The sequence below is a fragment of the Mus musculus genome, chromosome 12, assembly GCF_000001635.26.
Source record: "Mus musculus strain C57BL/6J chromosome 12, GRCm38.p6 C57BL/6J".
Classification (NCBI taxonomy): Eukaryota; Metazoa; Chordata; class Mammalia; order Rodentia; family Muridae; genus Mus; species Mus musculus.
The window spans coordinates 114,183,313-114,200,943 of NC_000078.6; the positions used below are offsets into that span (position 1 = coordinate 114,183,313).

Sequence of the window (17,631 nt, forward strand, 5' to 3'; positions counted from 1 at the left end):
TAAATAAGTTAATGGAAAAAATTTGAGGAGGTCTCGATTTGAGAGTAAGTGATCAATAGATAAAAGAGGGATTTCAGTGGAGATATTGATGTGTACAGTATTCAGGTAAGAAAATTTCAAAAACTTTTTAATTAAAAATTATAATTATCATGAAGTAAATCTAACCTCAGATCGAACACTATGCTGAGTGGTCTGTGTTCAGTAGTATACTGAATGGGAAGGCCTGGGAATCCATGACTTGTGTTCTCTGTCAGAATTGTCAGACCAGGGCTGGTCTAATTTTCATGAACATTGGGAGGCCTTGTTTGCATTTTCCACTTCTGCATCCTTGTAACCTCTGAATTGAAATCGTTAGTCATATGAATATATAAATCAGTTGAATAAACATACTAAGAATTGTTAAAGAATTAGAGAAATATGTAGTATTTATTGTACATTTGTGGTATAATTCACTTTCTTACTTTACTATTTTTTGACCATTGATATACTTCTTTCTGCTTTCTGTGCTCCACAGTGAATATTATAATATGCTTTTATTGAGAATTTTAGTTTCTTTATAAAATACATAATTATTATTATAAGAATATGCTTTTGTTTTACTCTCCATTGTGGGATACAAGATTGCTTCAGATTGTCCCCTAGTGCTATCCATGGTTTGCCTGTCCTCTAGAAGAGGCATGGTTTTGCCAGGGGCAGACAGTTTCTGCATTTGTGTGACATTTGTTTGGAATTATGGGAACTTTTCAGAGGGTGTATACATGCTAGATCCCTGAAAGATGAGATTGGTCAATGTTGGTCATTTTTTGGGGGGTGGGGGACTGGTTGGTTCATTGCTGTGGTTTTGTGGTTTATTAAGAATTAATAGACAAAGAAGAAACAAGAAGAAATTAAATCTCTTTAGAGTAAAGATCAAACTTGCCCAAAGGAACTCAACAACCCAATTTAGCAGGAAGTAGTCTAAATATAACATTGCCCTCTCTTGCCTCTAACCTATATTCTATCCTATCTAGTCTTATGGGAATTGAAAGGTGAAAAAAAAGAGGGACAGAAAAGGGAAAAAGAAATAAGAACCCATAACATAGCCAGAGTACTGCTACGTACACTGTTGATAATTTTATGAGAAGTAACAAACATTGTGAATGTTGAATGCAGATATTAAATTAAAGAAATTTGTTCTAAGTATGTAGCTTAGTGCTGATGAAAATGAACTAATTGGCCTAGAAAATAAATTATGTCAACAAGTCCCTTTAAAATAGCAAAAACTCATATAAAATAACCAAGGAATTGAAAGACCTCTATGATAAGAATGTCAAGACGCTAACAAAAAAAGTTAACAAGATATCAGAAAATGGAAAGTTCTCCCCTGCTTCTGGATCAACAGGATTAACGTAATGGAAATGTCCTTCTTACGAAAAGCAATGAACAGATTCAATGTACTCCTCAACAAAATTTTAACACAATATTTTTTACAGACCTTGAAAGAACAATTCTCAGATTCATATGGAAAAACAGAAACCCCAGAAAAGCCAAAATAATAATGAATAATAAAAGAAATTAATATAAAAAATAAATAAATAATAAATAAAAGTATCATCATTCCTCACCTCAAGCTGTACTACAGAGCTATGGAGATAAAAAATTGCATGAAACTAGTATAGAAACAGAAACGTTGATCAATGGAATCTGATCGAAGACCCAAAACCAAACCTACAAAATATTGGAAATAATCATTGATAAAGAATGAATGTTTGTGAATGTTGAATGTGAAGCCAAAAACATACAATGGAAAAATGAAAGCATCTTCAACAAATGGTACTGGACTAACTGGTTGTCTATATGTAGAAGAATGTAGATCAGTACTTATCACCCTGAACGAAACTGAAATTCAGGTGGATCAAGGACTACAACATAAACCACACATATGATATCTCTACAAGAGAAATTGGGAAATACCCTTGAACTTATTGGTACAGGAGACAATTTCCTCAAGAGAATACCAGTGGCTCAGGGTCTAAGATCAAAAATTGATAAGTGGGACCTCATGAAACTGTAAAGCTTTTGTAAGGCAAAGGACACTGACAATAGGACAAATTGGTAGCTGAGAGATCAGGAAAGGATCTTCACTAGTCCTAAATCTGACAGAGGGCTAATATGTAAACTTTGAAAAGAATTCAAGAAGTTAGTCAACAGCATTCCAAATAACACAATTAAAAATAGGATACAGAATTAAGCATTCTCAAGATAAGAATCTCAAGTGGGCAAGGAGCACTGAAGAATGTTCAATGTCCTTAATTATCAGGGAAATGCAATTCAAAACATCTTGAAGTTATATCTTACAGTTATCAGAATTATTAAGATCAAAAAAAAAAACTCAAGAGATAGCATATGCCCACAAGGATGTGGAATAAGGAGAACATTTCTTCATTTCTAATGGGAGTGCATACCTCTACAACCACTTTTGAAACTAATTTGGTGGTTTCTCAGAATACTGGGCATAGTTCTACCTCAAGACCCAACTATATGATTCCTGGGGGTGTACCTAAAATATACTCCAACACTGCACAAAGATACTTGGTCAACTTTGTTCCCAGCAGCTATATTTGTAATAAATAGTAAATAGAAACACACTAGATGTCCCTCAATTGAAGAATGGGCAAAGAAAAGTTAGTACAACTACAAAATGGAATATGACTCAGCTATTAAAAATGAAGACATCATGAATTTGCAGATACATGGTGAGAACATGAGAGTATCAACTTGAATGATGTCCAAATGGACTTGCATGATATGCATATAAGCCATAAAATACAGGTATTGTGTTACACTTGACAGACAGAAAGAGGCTAAACTAGAAGGAAGGCTAAAGGGAGGAAGCTCTTGAATATTACTTAGAAGTGGGAATTAAATGGTCATAAAAGACAAATGGAGAGAGGGAACTGGGAGGGAAGGGGAATGGGGATTGGATCGGGACATTTAGGATTACGTATGGAGAAGGACAAGGGAGATATCTAGAAGGTCATGAAAATGAATGGATATCTGCAACTGTAGGGGGTGAGGAGTGGGGGAGGGGCAGGTAACTACAAGAAGAGACAGAGATTTGGGATATGCACCCAAGATTCAACTGGTGTGACCATCGCTATTGTTGGCATCAGGACCTCTGAAACCTGTGCCATCACATAGGCAATAGCACAGCCTACACATCTGTTGCCAAGACAATGACCACCATATTCCCAGAATCCACTGGGCTCACCTCCCACCTTTACCTGTGATCAAGTCACCATCCATAAACACAAGAAAAACATCTCTCTGTTTCTCTGTCTCCTCTCTGTCTCTCTGTCTCTGTCTCTCTGTCTCTCTTTTCTCTCTTTCTCTTTCCCTTTCTCTTCCTTCTTCTATTTCTGTCACCACTTTCCTTACCCGCCTTCCTCCCAAGAAACTTCTTACATGGAACTGTTTTGGTCTGGGTTGCTGTGTTCAGACTCTAGCAACTTTTCTAACACATCACTAGTATTCATGTGACTTAAGCAGAGAACATAGTCTATGATGGGCATTTCTGAGACTACCTTTGTCAATGCAATTAATCTGAGTCTCTAAACCTTAGCCTCAGGCCAACTCTTTAGACAAGGTCAAAAAGCAGCCATGTTCTTCACCAAAATACTATAAAAACAGTCTCTAGGACACATAATGAAGTTCTTCTCTACTGAATACTTTTTGTCTAGTCTGCATAATTCAAATCACTCTCAGTAACAGAGTTGGAAAATTAAAATAAAATTTACTTTGGTCATGGTATCTCTTCAGAGTAATAGAAACCCTAACTAAGATAGTTGGTTTTTGTTTTTTCCAGGTAGGTTTCTTTGTGTAGCCTTGGCCATCCTAGAACTAGCTCTGTAGACCAGACTGGCCTTGAACTCACAGTTATTTGCCTCTGAGATTAAAGGCATGTGCCACAACTGCAAGGATAAGAATTATCTTACTTGATCACCACATGTGGTGCCACATGCCTTTGATCATAACACTTAGGAGGCAGAGGCAAGCCAAAATTTGATCAAGCTAGCCCAGTCTATAGAAAGAGTTCCAGGGTAGCCAGGGCTACACCGAAAACCTTAACTCAGAAATTAAGAATTGCCTTTCTAATCTGTCTCAGTCCTCCTTCAGCTTGAAATTTTCTACTGAATTAAATCTAATCTCCTTGTTCTAATTTCTGGAACCTTCTCTATTTGCCCCACCCTCACACTTTTTTTTAAAAATAATTCATTCGTGAAGCAAAGTTTAAAGTAGATTACTGTTAACAGAACTATCAACTATAAGCAGTGAAGGTGGATTATAGAGAGGGATCAGCTGGACTTTGCATCCTAGTCAATACTCTTAGGAAGTACTAGGTCCAGCATCCTTTAAGTGGAGTTGGATAGTAGTATTAGCTTCCCAAACTAAGGCTTTATCATGCATTATAACTACTGATATTGAAGGTTCTTAAGGGATTTTTCCAATCCTATACCCTCCTTACAGCTTTCCTCTTTGGCCTAGGATCAAGGCTAGGCAAAGCTCCATTCTCTACCCACATGAATATTCTTGAGTAAAAAATTCTCAGAAAAACCACAGAATGTACTGACTGATAGTCACCTGATCCTCTGGAATGTTCCAGGTAGAGTTGAAGTGTGTGTCATGCTTGGTAGCCAATGAATTTAAAGTTCAATATGCTTAGCTAATAAGAGCTGTATTCTTGCTGATGTAACCTGTGCCCCTAAAATGTATAAAAACTGCTTGTAACAGCCATTTGGTGTCACCTTCTAGTAACTCTTCTTGAAATTAATTGAAGGTCGAACCCCTCATATAGGAAAATAAACCTCTTTTTTTTTTTAAGGATTTATTTATTTTATGTGTATGGGTACACCGTAGCTGTAATGATGGTCGTAAGCCATCATGTTGTTGCTGGGATTTGAATTCTACTCACTCAGGTCTAAAGATTTATTTATTATTATATCTAAGTACACTGTAGCTGACTTCAGACACACCAGAATAGGGTGTTAGATCTCTTTAACGATGACTGTTGAGCCACCATGTGGTTGCTGATTTTTGAACTCAGGATCTTCAGGAGAGCAATCAGCGCTCTTAACCAGTGAATCATCTCTCCAGCTCAGACCTCTTGTTTTTTCGTCAATCTGTGTCTCACCCGGAGACATGTTGAAGTAAGGGTCTTATGGTAAACTCAGAGAACCTACCTCCTGTAAAATATACAGATGTGAGGGATTTGCTTTAAGGAAGTTGTTGGTGAGTCCTCTGACCTGTACACCTTGCTCCATCTTCCAGGGCTGGTTAAAGAAGCCTCCTCCAGTTTACCCTGCACAGGGAGGGACTGGAGGGGTCAGGCGGCTGTGGCAGTGTCTCACTGCTTTCAACAAATTTGAGGATAACTTGCTCATCATTTCCTCCAGAGAATACTTTAGTGTTTCCACTGTTTAAAGCCAGGCAGAAAATGTTGGAATGGTGATCCCCCTTCAGCTGTCTGGGTTTGACCCTGGAGCAGATAGCTTCTTCCATGTGCCATAACAGAAATTGGAAATCATCTTCCCCTGAGACCAGCCACTGGCCCCCATTGTTGGAGAATTCAATGGCATTGACACAGCGGAAGTGGCCGAGAAGGTCCTTCTTGTAGAAGTTTCTGCAGCCCTGCAGGTGTCTTCTTTCATACTTTCATGCTGCCCCCTTCATTCTGCCCCTAACCAGGCCAGCTTTTCTCTTCAAGCAGGAACTGCTGCAGCCCCTCCCTTGGCTGCATGCCAGGGTGCTGCTCTCCTCCTGTCCCTTCCTGCCTGCTGGCTCATAAGGACTTCAGACTTTCTCTTCTTCATTTCTCTGGGAGTAGAATCAGCACTGTTGCAAGAACTTGTGGATCAGCTGTGTGGACAGTTGGGCTTCCCTTAACATGCCCTGCTACTCTAAAGTCTGGACAGCCTACTCAAGAGCATCAGAGGATAATGCAGACCACACTGCTTCCTGTGGAGTCCGAAGTTGTAGTCTGGAAAAGTGTGTCCAACATGACATCACAGTGCAAGACTAAGTTATCCAAGAGCCTGCTGCACATGACTGGACTCAGAAACCAAGAAACAGCTAGAAGAGGAGGAGCTGAAGATGATCAGCGACAAGCACTGATACCTGGGTTTTCCCTGGGTTCCATAAGAAAAGTGCTCGTGCTCGTAGCCTTTAAATAAAAAAGATACAAAATGGGAGATTTCAAAAACGTGATGTAGCTATTAGCTGTTCCAAGTGGGAAAACTTTCCATGCAAATTCTACTGGAAAAGTCTGATTTTAAAGAAGCTGTAAAGGTATTCATTTTAGGACCCTGCCTTGTACCTGCTTAATCCACTGCTCGTATTTTTGCTGGTTTGTAATAGCATGAATCCTAACAATATTTTGGTCATGGAAATTAGGAAGAGGATGGTAAGTTCAATACCAGCCTTGGCCAACTAATTAGACCTTGGCAAAAGAAAACTAGGAAGAATTCTTAGGACACTGTATGTTGGAGGTTGACTTCTGTATAAAGTATAGAAAAACACAGTAATATGCAGCTTGTCAGCTGTGTAAAAAAATACCTGTTAGGTTTTTCAGTCTGGACAAGCATTTGCCATTGGCATAGTCATGGGGTCTTTACTGTTTGTCCCCGAGAATTTTTTTCCTTTCCACACATTAGAATGTAATAAATACTGACTACTTCTATCAATCATTGAAAAATCTATGTGCCGAGTAAATTCAGTAGCTGAATTGTGATAAATAAAATCTGAATTTGATTTCCTAACTCTATATCTGTGCCTATTCAGCTATCTCAGGACCACTTTGAAGCTGAAGACATTGACCCAAAGGAAATTATGTATCCAAATGAAACAGAACTGCAAAAACCTGGTCTAGAGACAACAAAATAACTGAAAGCAAGATGTGGAGAAAGAGGAACACGCCTCCATTCTTTGTGGGATTGCAAGCTTGTAAACCACTCTGGAAATCAGTCTGGTGATTCCTCAGAAAATTGGACATAGTACTACTGGAAGATCCCGCAATACCTCTCCCAGGTATATATCCAGAAGATGTTTCAACTGGTAAGAAAGATACATGCTCCACTATGTTCATAGCAGCCTTATTTATAATAGCCAGAAGCTGGAAAAACCAAGATGCCCCTCAACAGAGGAATGGATACAAAAATTGTGGCATATTTACACAATTGAGTACTACTCAGCTATTAAAAAGAGTGAATATATGAAATTCTTGGCAAATGGATGGACCTGGAGGGCATCATCCTGAGTGAGGTAACCCAATCACAATAGAACTCAAATGATATATTCTCACTGATAAAAGGATATTAGCCCAGAAACTTAGAATACCCAAGATATAAGATACAATTTGCGAAACACATAAAACTCAAGAAGAACGAAGACCAAAGTGTGGATACTTTGCCCCTTCTTAGAATTGGGAACAAAACACCCATGGAAGGAGTTTCAGAGAGAAAGTTTGGAGCTGAGACAAAAGGATGGACCATCTAGAGACTGCCATATCCAGGGATCCATCCCTTAATCAGCCTCCAAACGCTGACACCATTGCATACACTAGCAAGATTTTGCTGAAAGGACCCAGATATAGCTGTCTCTTGTGAGACTATGCCAGGGCCTAGCAAACATAGAAGTGGATGCTCACAGTCAGCTATTGAAGGGACCACAGGGCCCCCAATGGAGGAACTAGAGAAAGCACCCAAGGAACTAAAGGGAACTGCAACCCTATATGTGGAACAACAATATGAACTAAGCAGTACCCCGGAGCTCTTGTCTCTAGCTGCATATGTATCAAAAGATGACCTAGTCGGCCATCACTGCAAAGAGAGGCCCATTGGACTAGCAAACTTTATATGCCCCAGTACAGGGGAACACCAGGGCCAAAAAGTGGGAGCGGGTGGGTAGGGGATTGGGGGGGAGGGTACTTTTGGGATAGCATTGAAAATGTAAATGAGGAAAATACCTAATAAAATATTAAGAAAAATAAAAAGAAAAACCATTTCAGTCAGTTTTGGTCTGCAAATCGAAAAAAAATATGTGTAGGGTGTTCTCTGACAGCAGAAAATTTCTACCCTCTCCTCAGGTGCAACCTCTTCCCAGAACTTTCTTCCTAGAAAACCTGGAGTCCCTGTGCCTCCTGCTTGCCTGCCTTTCACCCCAGAATCTTACCTCTGGGTTCAACTGAAGAGTTGGGATCTATCAATTTGTTGTTTTATCAACTGAGTTTGCTGGGTGTTTCTTCCTTGGAAAGATTCAAATCGCAGAATCTTTCTGATTGCTTTTCCTTTTTCTCTCTGGGAGGAAGTGGCACAGAAGAAGGGGAGAAGCTGGAGGTGCAAGAAGCAGGTCCTGTGTGCCTGGAGGTGCTGGTGGCTACTTGAGAGGAGAATGCTTTGCTTCTCCTTCCCTCGCTAAGTTGCAAGAGGAGATGTGTAGGGCTGAGCTCTGAGCCTGAGAAGTCCATGAACTCCAGAGTTGTCCTCTTCCTCTCCCACACAGACCAGGGCATTTAAAGAGACAGCTAGGCAGCCTGAGTCAGGGCTTCACCTGGGTGTTTTGCAAACAGCTATTATCAGGGAAGAGGCACTCTTAAACTAGCTCTCTGCCAGTAAGAACTGGGCTCTGGAGTATCATTTGCCTTTACCCCACCTTGAGAAAAGAGTTCCTCTCTAGACCTGGAGCAAGATTCCAAATAAAGGTTTACTTAAAAGAAGAAATAAAATGAAATTCTCACACTTTGGTACACTAAAAGGACTGCCCACTTCCTCGAGCATATTTGTTTACTGCTAACTAAAGACATAGAGAGGATGCTAACCAGACATGTGCCTCAATTCCCCTTGTGAAATCAGGGCAATCTTTAAGCATCCGGTGGGAGTGGAGGCTGTAACTAGGATAGGAAATCATTATTTCAACAAACACCTTTGACTGCTGGATCTAGTTGAGACACAAGGGCAGGCAGCCAGGAACATAATATCCAATCTATACAAAGAGTTCAAGAAGATGGACACCAGAAATTCAAATAACCCCATTAAAAATAGGGTACAGAGCTAAACAAAGGATTCTCAACTGAGGAATACCGAAGGGCTGAGAAGCACTTGAAAAAATGTTCAACATCCTTAACCATCAGAGAAATGCAAATCAAAACAACCATGAGATTCCACCTCACACCAGTCAGAATGGCTAATATCAAAAAATCAGGTGACAGCAGATGCTGGCAAGGATGTGGAGAAAGAGAAACACTCCTCCATTGCTGGTGGGACTGAAAGCTTGTACAACCACTCTGGAAATCAATTTGGCGGTTCCTCAAAAAATCAGACATAGTACTGCCTGAAGATCCAGTAATACCTCTCCTGGGCATATACCCAGAAGATGTTCAACTGGTAATAAGGACATATGGTCCACTATGTTCATAGCAGCCTTATTTATATTTACAGAAAATGTGGTGCATTTATACAATGGAGTACTACTCAGCTATTGAAAACAATGAATTTATGAAATTCCTAGGAAAATGGATGTATCTGGAGGATTTCATCCTGAGTGAGGTAACTAAATCACAAAAGAAGTCACTTGATATGCACTCAGTGATAAGTGGATATTAGCTCAGAAACTTAGAATACCCAAGATTCAATTTGCAAACCACAAGAAAATCAAGAAGAGGGAAGACCAATGGGTGGATACTTAATTCCTCCTTAGAATAGGGAACAAAATAGCCATGAAAGGAGTTACAGAGATAAAGTTTGGAGTTAAGACAAAAGGATGGACTATCCAGATACTACCCCACCTGGGGATCTATCCCATAATCAGCCACCAAACCCAGACACTATTGCATATGCCAGAAAGATTTTGCTGAGGGGACCCTGTTATAGCTGTCTCATATGAGGCTATGCCAGCTCCTGGCAAATACAGAAGTGGATGCTCACAGTCATCTATAAGATGGAACATAGGATCCTGAGTGGAGAAGCTAGAGAAAGCACCCAATGAGCTGAAGGGGTCTGCAACTGTATAGGTGGAATGACAATATGAACTAACCAGTACCCCCAGAGCTCATATTTCTAGCTGCATTTGTAGCAGAAGATGGCCTAGTTGGCCATCACAGGGAAGAGAGGCCCCTTGGTATTGCAAACTTTATATGCCCCAGTACAGTGGAATGCCAGGGCCAAGAAGTGGGAGTGGGTGGGTAGGGGAGCAGGGCAGAGGGAGGGTATAGGAAACTTTTGGGATAGCATTTGAAATGTATTTAAAGAAAATATCTAATAAAATAAATAAAAGTGAAAGAGGTAGGCAAAGTAAAAAAAAATAATAATAAGAATAGTCCTGAGAAAACAGTAAAGAGTCAACTTCAATTTGCAACATGTATTAGCTGTGTAATGAATATGGGGCACATCACTTCCAAATTCTCCTCCTGTTGAACGATACAAAAGAGTGAGCCCTCACATAAATACACACCTCCTCTCACTGTAAAGCTTTTAAAAAATAAAAATAAAAGAGCAACAAGGAAAAGCCATCTAAGCTCCAAATCCATGGTGAATAGCCTGCTTTCAGCGCTAATCAATGAATGGGGAGACCTGGCTAGAATCCAGTGTTGAGCTCCCCTGTGACAGGTGGAACTCAGCACTGGGCTGGCTTGCTTGAGTGGCAGAAGTCCCTATTTGCATCTCCCTTGCTAGGTAGCAAGCTCTGGGTGGAACTGTGAGAGAAGACAGTGCTCAGAGAGGATGCAAGGGTCTTTTAGGACACTGAAGATTATGACAATTATACACAGTAATGTCATGCATTTTTTAAAATAAAATTTAAATTGCATCACATATTCTTATATTTCCCAATCAGGCTTAGGTCTGGTGTATTATCCTCAGTCTCTGTGTTTCTACTTATCCATGCTGTGTACAGATTCTCTCTGAGACAACACTTGGTAAGAATTAGACTTGTCTGCTAAAGTTCTAAATTTTCCTTAAATGTGATGAGAAAGCTATTGGTTTTGTTCATTTTAGCTCATAAAAACATGAATACATATTTTGTTTAAAGCAAATGTACTTGACACAAGAAGACTGCTTATTTACAATCTAAAATTCTAAGCACCCATATCCATAAAACCCAGTGTATGTACCAACATAGTCAGAGATGTGAGCACATATTTTATCTTGAATATATCCACAGTACATGAGGATAAATCTTCTGACCTTAAATTTGTTGCATTGGTGATGAGAGACATTTATCCTGTGTTATGACTTTCTAACATTTATATCTCTGTTTTTATGAAAATAACTTTTATTCTTTCAACGATTTTTGGATCAGTATTATCCAGAAATTTTAGTCATTTGATGTATATATTATCCCCTGGACAAGGAAGGATATCCTTGGTGGAGTCAATATAATTCATATATATCAACACAAATATAAAATTTTACTTTATATTCTATGTCTATCTGCCCACTGGATGCCAACCAGAAATGCAGAGAACCTGGTACCTGCTGACTTCATACCATTGGATGCCTTTGAGACTCCAAATTAGTGCTAGGGAGCTGGAAGATCCCTGGATTGTCTCTGAGACACTCACAACCACAGCAGAGAGCAGACACAAAGCACAGGAGCAGCCCAGGACACACATGCCCTGAAGGAGGCTCCTATGATAGCTTGTTAGCCAGGACTCGGCCTTCAGCCTTGTACTGTGGGTTATTTTTTGCATAGAGGGCGCTCCTGAGGAAGAATGAGTGGATCTGGAGACAGTGGCGAATCTATTTGAGAAGGATTAGGAAGTTTCTTTCTGTTGGGCAAAATATGTCAGTGAAGTAAGGCTTATGACTTGAAATGATTTATCCCATTCTCAGAATTCCCTAACTATTTCTTACTTGTTGATAACCTCATGATCTTCACTTGCCCTGGCTAACATGATGTCTGTTTGCTGCCATGCTGACTTATCATGTTATAGCCATCTAGAACTATAAACCAAATTAAACATTTTGTTTCATAAGTTTCCTTGGACATAGTGTTGTACAACAATAACAGGAAATTAATTAGGACAGATTTTTTTCTGTGAATTCACATTTCAGCAATCATTAATGATTATATTATCTGAGTTAGGCAGGGTATACAACATATGACATATTTGTCTTCCAGACCACATATATTCTTCTTTTATGAATTTATTAATTTGAAATTATTTTAATTATTATCCTTTAACCTTTTTTAATTGTCCAGTTGTAATTCCTCTCCAGGTCTTCACTTTGACTGTCCCTCATCCCATACCTCCTCACCCCATCTCATTGAGGTTTTAGCAACCTCCTCCACACACCCCACCATACCTCTCCACTCCCTGTGGCCTCAAGTCTCTGGAGGCATATATGCACCTTCTCTCGTTGAGGCCAGACTACACAGTCCTCTGCTGTGTATATGTAGAGGGGTATCATATCAGCTGTTGTGTTCTGCCTGGTTGATGGCCATGTGTCTGAGAGATCTCAGGGGTGGGGAGGAAGGTTAGTTGAGACTGCTAGTCTTCCTATGGAATTTCCCTGCTCCTCAGCCTCTTCCAGATTTTCTCTCACTCAGGCCCAGGTATCCCCAGTTTCTGTGCATTGGTTGGGTGTAAGTATCTGCATCTGTCTCCTTCACATGCTTTTTGGGCTTCCCAGGGGGTAGTCATGCTAGGGTCCTGTCTATGAGCACATAGTAGCATCAGTAATAGTGTCAGGCCTTGGAGCTTCCCCTTGAGATGGATCTCAAGATGGGCCTAGCACTGGAACTCCTTTCGTTCAGGCTTCTCTCAGGTTTTGTCCCTCAAATTCTTTTCAAAAGGAACAGTTCTTGGTCAGAGTGGGCCGGAACGTGGAGCCTCTAGGAAGCATGCCATTGAAGATTTCTGGGTATAATTTAAAGAGTTTTAGTGGGCTGTGGGCATTGTATTAACTAAAGACATTATCAGTGATGTGTCTTCCTGTTTAGCAGGTCTTCTGCCATAGTTTTGGGCAAGAATTCTTTTTAACATACCCTAAAATAGATTTCCTGTGCTACGTGTATGGGGCAAGCCCCCTGGTGGTACAGAGCTGCTTTATAAGGAGGTTTATGTCTGGGCTCACACTGAAGACTCCACATTGTGTCTCTCGCACAGTAGTAAGTGGCTGTGTCCTCAGTAGTCACAGAACTCAACTTCAGTGAGAACTGGTTCTTAGATGTGTCACGCGTTATGTACGTTCGACTTTCAAGAGATGGGTTGTAGTAAGTGATACCACTGTAGAATGTGTACCCGATGTACTCCAGTTTGTTTCCTGGAAACTGCCGGATCCAGATCCAGTAACAATCACTGTTGATGGAGAAGCCAGTAACAGTGCAGGTAAGGGAGAGTGTCTGAGAAGGTCTCACCAGGCTAGGTCCTGACTCCTGAAGCTGCACATCAGACAGGATACCTTCAGAAAAAAAGAGTCGTTTTTTTTCATTCACACATGAAAAAAAAAATAACCCTCAAGACACATGTATGAAATGGCAACACTAACCAGGAAGGGCTGACAACAGGTACAGAACACTCAACATTCTCATCCTTTAGGCTACACCCTCTTTTCTTCAGAAATCAACCTCCAGTGAGAAAGATATGAGCTTCCACAGCCCAGTAGGGGACTTAACTTAGAACTTGAACAAGCATTTGCATGCAGGGAGAAAACCCTGCCTTCTTAATTGGGGAAGGTAATATAATGCATGTCCTTGATTATTAAAGTAAGACCATCATGGTTTCTGGCTTCCTATTGTGTGAGTCTCCAATAAGGGAGCATTAAGACCCTAGAAATCTTAGGAATCACAGCTAGACATGATCCTACCTTCCAAACCTAGACCACCCTTCGTTCAACCCCCTTTCAGACACTGTGTTTTTAAAATCTCAAGTCAGTGACAAACATCCTTTCATATTTAGGTTCATGAATTCTTGCTTTCTTATTAGCAAGTCTACACTGTTCCTAGTTTTGTTCTCTTATCCCATCGGAATATGTGTTTCGATCTTTCATAAAACTTTGTACACATTCTTCTTGTTGTTGCACAGATGATCTCCTGTTTTTCCAATAGAGAGACCTGAGCTGTCTGCACAGGAGTGATGCAGTTAGGTCACATGATTTTTTTTTCTCCTTTTGAGATAACTTTCATACAGAATTCCATGGGATTTACAACAGGTTAAATCAACCACACATTGTCTTTCCCTTTTAATCAGTTTCTTGTCAGCATCTGGTGTCATTTATTTCTTTAATAAATATCATTGTTACTTCGATTAGATGACATTTCAAACTAGCTTTTTAATTTACATTTTCTTGATATATTATGATGTTGAAAACTTGAAAAAGTGCTTACTACTCATATGCTTTATGGAGATTTTTTCATTACACAAAGAAACTATAAAAATTTTCAAAATTTGTCTGCTATCCTCAATTCATTCTTGGTTTTTCAGAGGCTGAGGGTGGAATTCTGTGGGTGGTGCAGAGAAATCAGTGAATAACCCACTAGACAATTTTTCCACCTAATCTCACGGGATATCATTAGTGGACTGCTCTCTGTCTGATCCATTGCAGTCCTTTCAGTACATGATTGTCTGCTGGAAACAGTTGCAATGCTCTGTCATCTTTCTCAGTGTCTGAGAAGCATAGGAACAGAATTAGGAACACCACAGTGACAGTGAGGTGTGATAATTGTGTGTTTTTTTAAAATACAAGGTTGGTAGAATTCTGACAAAGTATCTGATTTTAGAATGGATAGACTCTCAAAAGTTCCTGTCATTTACATTAAAAGACTGTCTCTATATTGCCTTAACAGCAGAAAGATAGCCTCTGTGTGCTAGGTCTAGTCATAAAGAGCTTGCACCAATAGATTTTGTAATCTCCCTACCTACACTTCCATCTTTTATCATGGTGTGTATAAGCTCCTGTCTACCAAAAGAGATATAGCTGAATGTTAAAAAGAACAAGTGAAGTAGGATTGAGTGAATGAGGGAGACACCAATACTCACAGGAAATCACCCGTCTTCACATTGTTCTGGTTCTGCAAGGATGAGTGTTCCTATCCTTGTCCAAGGTGGGAGCTATGTACCATTCATGAAACAAGGAAATAATCTACTGGTCTGTCATTAAACACCCTAAATAACTTTTATACTGAAGAACTCTTTGATGGACTTTTCCTAATGTCTACATGAGTCTTTATAGAAAATGAAGACAAATGGACAAATGAATCTGTGAGAAAAATGACAGTTTTATTTGTCTATGTTCAAGAGAACATTCCTGGTATATATATATATATATATATATACACCAGGAATATATATGTATATATATATATATATGTATATGTATATGTATATGTATATGTGTATATATGTATATATATATGTATATATATATGTATATATATACATACATATATATATATATGTATGTATATTGGTCATTTCCTTAGTTTCAGCAGCAGATGCAACGTTTTAACAGTTAGCTTTCACCTACTTCTAAATATGCACTTATATTCTTAAAAACACTTGGGACATACATGGACTATATTGTTTCTTCTTTTATTTTCTTTCAGTTACTCCTTGGTTATGTTATACTGGTTCAATTGGAATACCTGTTTAATCACTCAACTACAGAAGTGCCAAAACCATCTGTTTGAGGGGTGAAAGATGCATTTCCTGCAGTCTGGTGAGGTAAACTGTTCCTTGCATTACCAGTATGTCAGAAAAGCAAGTTGCTTCCATTGAAATCCATAGTTAGAACTGACCATTAGTCATTGCAGGGAAGAAAGTGTGCATACTTGAGGACAACCTCCTTTTAATATATGATGCTCTGCAGTTTTAAGGCATACAGTATAAGTATCTTCCCCTTGCACAGCTGACAAGTCTCTGGCACAAAGGAAGGCAGAATATAACTGAGCTGATTGTGGAATATAGTATGTTATACTATTTTCAATAATACCATTTACAAACAAATATTTTGATCATATCATATGATGGAATATATTTATCACCTCAATACTGAAGGTATCATAATGCACCTACACCTGGATTATGCCAGGTGTTTCTGGAATCCATAGCACTGGTTTCAATCATCAGGGAAATTCAATAATCCCTTCCCTCAAACTAGAGTTGTTTTAAAACCACTTCTTGGTTTTATGCTTCCTCAGGGTGAGATCTTGATGCTGACCAGGGAGACACATGGGCCTTGTTAATGCTCTGCATTTTTTTCTAAACAGTATGTATCCTATATTTAAATTTGTCCATCGTAACTAAAGATGTATTTATTTAAATATTTGATCTGTAGTGTTTTATTTCTGGAATGTGTGAATTATAATTTGAAACCATTTAGAGTAATTTTACAATTCACAATCCTTCTCCATTTCTTTTGACCTGGAGCTCCTTATGTTCCAGCTCCCCCTGCTGACCATGAGCATCTTAGAGTGGTTTTCTGTCTGAGCTCCCAATTTACTTTCCTTACTGTATCTCTCACAAAAAAATACATGGTAGTGAACTTATTTATCAGTCTATTCATGGAACCTTGTGTAACTGCCAACATAGCCACAGCCATGAACACATATCTTATCCTGAATACATCCACATATGAGGTGATATATCTCTCTGACCTTAGTTTTCATTGCTCTGATAATAAGAGACATTGATTCTGGGTTAAGCATTTGTTGAATGAATCTTTTATTTTTTTATAAAATTATTTTTGTCTTTCTGTCGCGTTTGAATTAGTATTGTCTAGCTCTTTTAGTCTTTTTATGATATATATGGTATGGACATTATCCCCTAGATTAGGAAGGATACAATTTGTGCAAAGAATTAATACAATGCATATAAACTAAAACAGATATAAAATTTTATTTTACATCCCATGACAATCTGACCACTGACAACCAACAAGAAATGCAGAGGACCTGAATGCTGCTAAGTTCATGATATGTGATATCTTCAAGTTTCCAAATATGTGCTAAGGCTCAAACCTCCCAGAAACATCTCTAAGACACTCACAGCAAGGAGCTGTGGGATTGTGTGGTGTCCTGCCTCTGGTCCATCACAGGGCTAGTGACACTTGTGGAGGCAGAATGTAAGAGTTTTGACTACACTTTCCCCATGCCAGCATCAGGCTAGTGCCTGGCTATGTGAAGCAGCTATGTGAAAGTTAGAGACACACTTCAGTCTCTTGACACCCAAACCACAAAGTTAAGTCTCTGGGCTTCATGTGTGTTGACCACCCCCACAGTGAGCTTTTGTTTCTCTGCAAGGAGGTTTGTAACTAGGCCCACACAGAAGTCCTTTGACTCTCTCTTTTGCAGTAATGCATGGCTGTGTCCTTTGTGGTGATATAGTTCAGTTGTGTTAAGAATTGGGCTTTGAATGTGCCTTTAATGATGGAGATGTGGTTCTTGAGTTTGGGCTGTGTACCACCTACCAAAAACTAGACAAGGCTGTTCACTCTCTCCCTATCTATTCAATGGAGTACTTGAATTTCTAGTTAGAAAAATAAGACAATAGAAGGAGTTCAAATGGATATAAGTTCGAAAGGAAGAAGTAAAAATACCACTATTTGTAGATGATATGATAGTATACTTAAGATGATGTGATAGATGATATGATAGTATACT

The 17,631-nt window shown here is 39.2% G+C and overlaps 1 gene segment (V, D, J or C) and 1 further gene; both read right to left on the bottom strand.

The window, feature by feature from the left end:
- Igh (immunoglobulin heavy chain complex) overlaps positions 1-17,631 on the bottom strand; it is a 2,751,187-nt gene that overhangs the window by 924,545 nt on the left and 1,809,011 nt on the right.
- Ighv3-3 (immunoglobulin heavy variable V3-3) lies at positions 13,127-13,563 on the bottom strand. The segment is given in 2 exon segments: positions 13,127-13,433; positions 13,521-13,563. Coding segments are annotated over 2 exon segments (350 nt in total).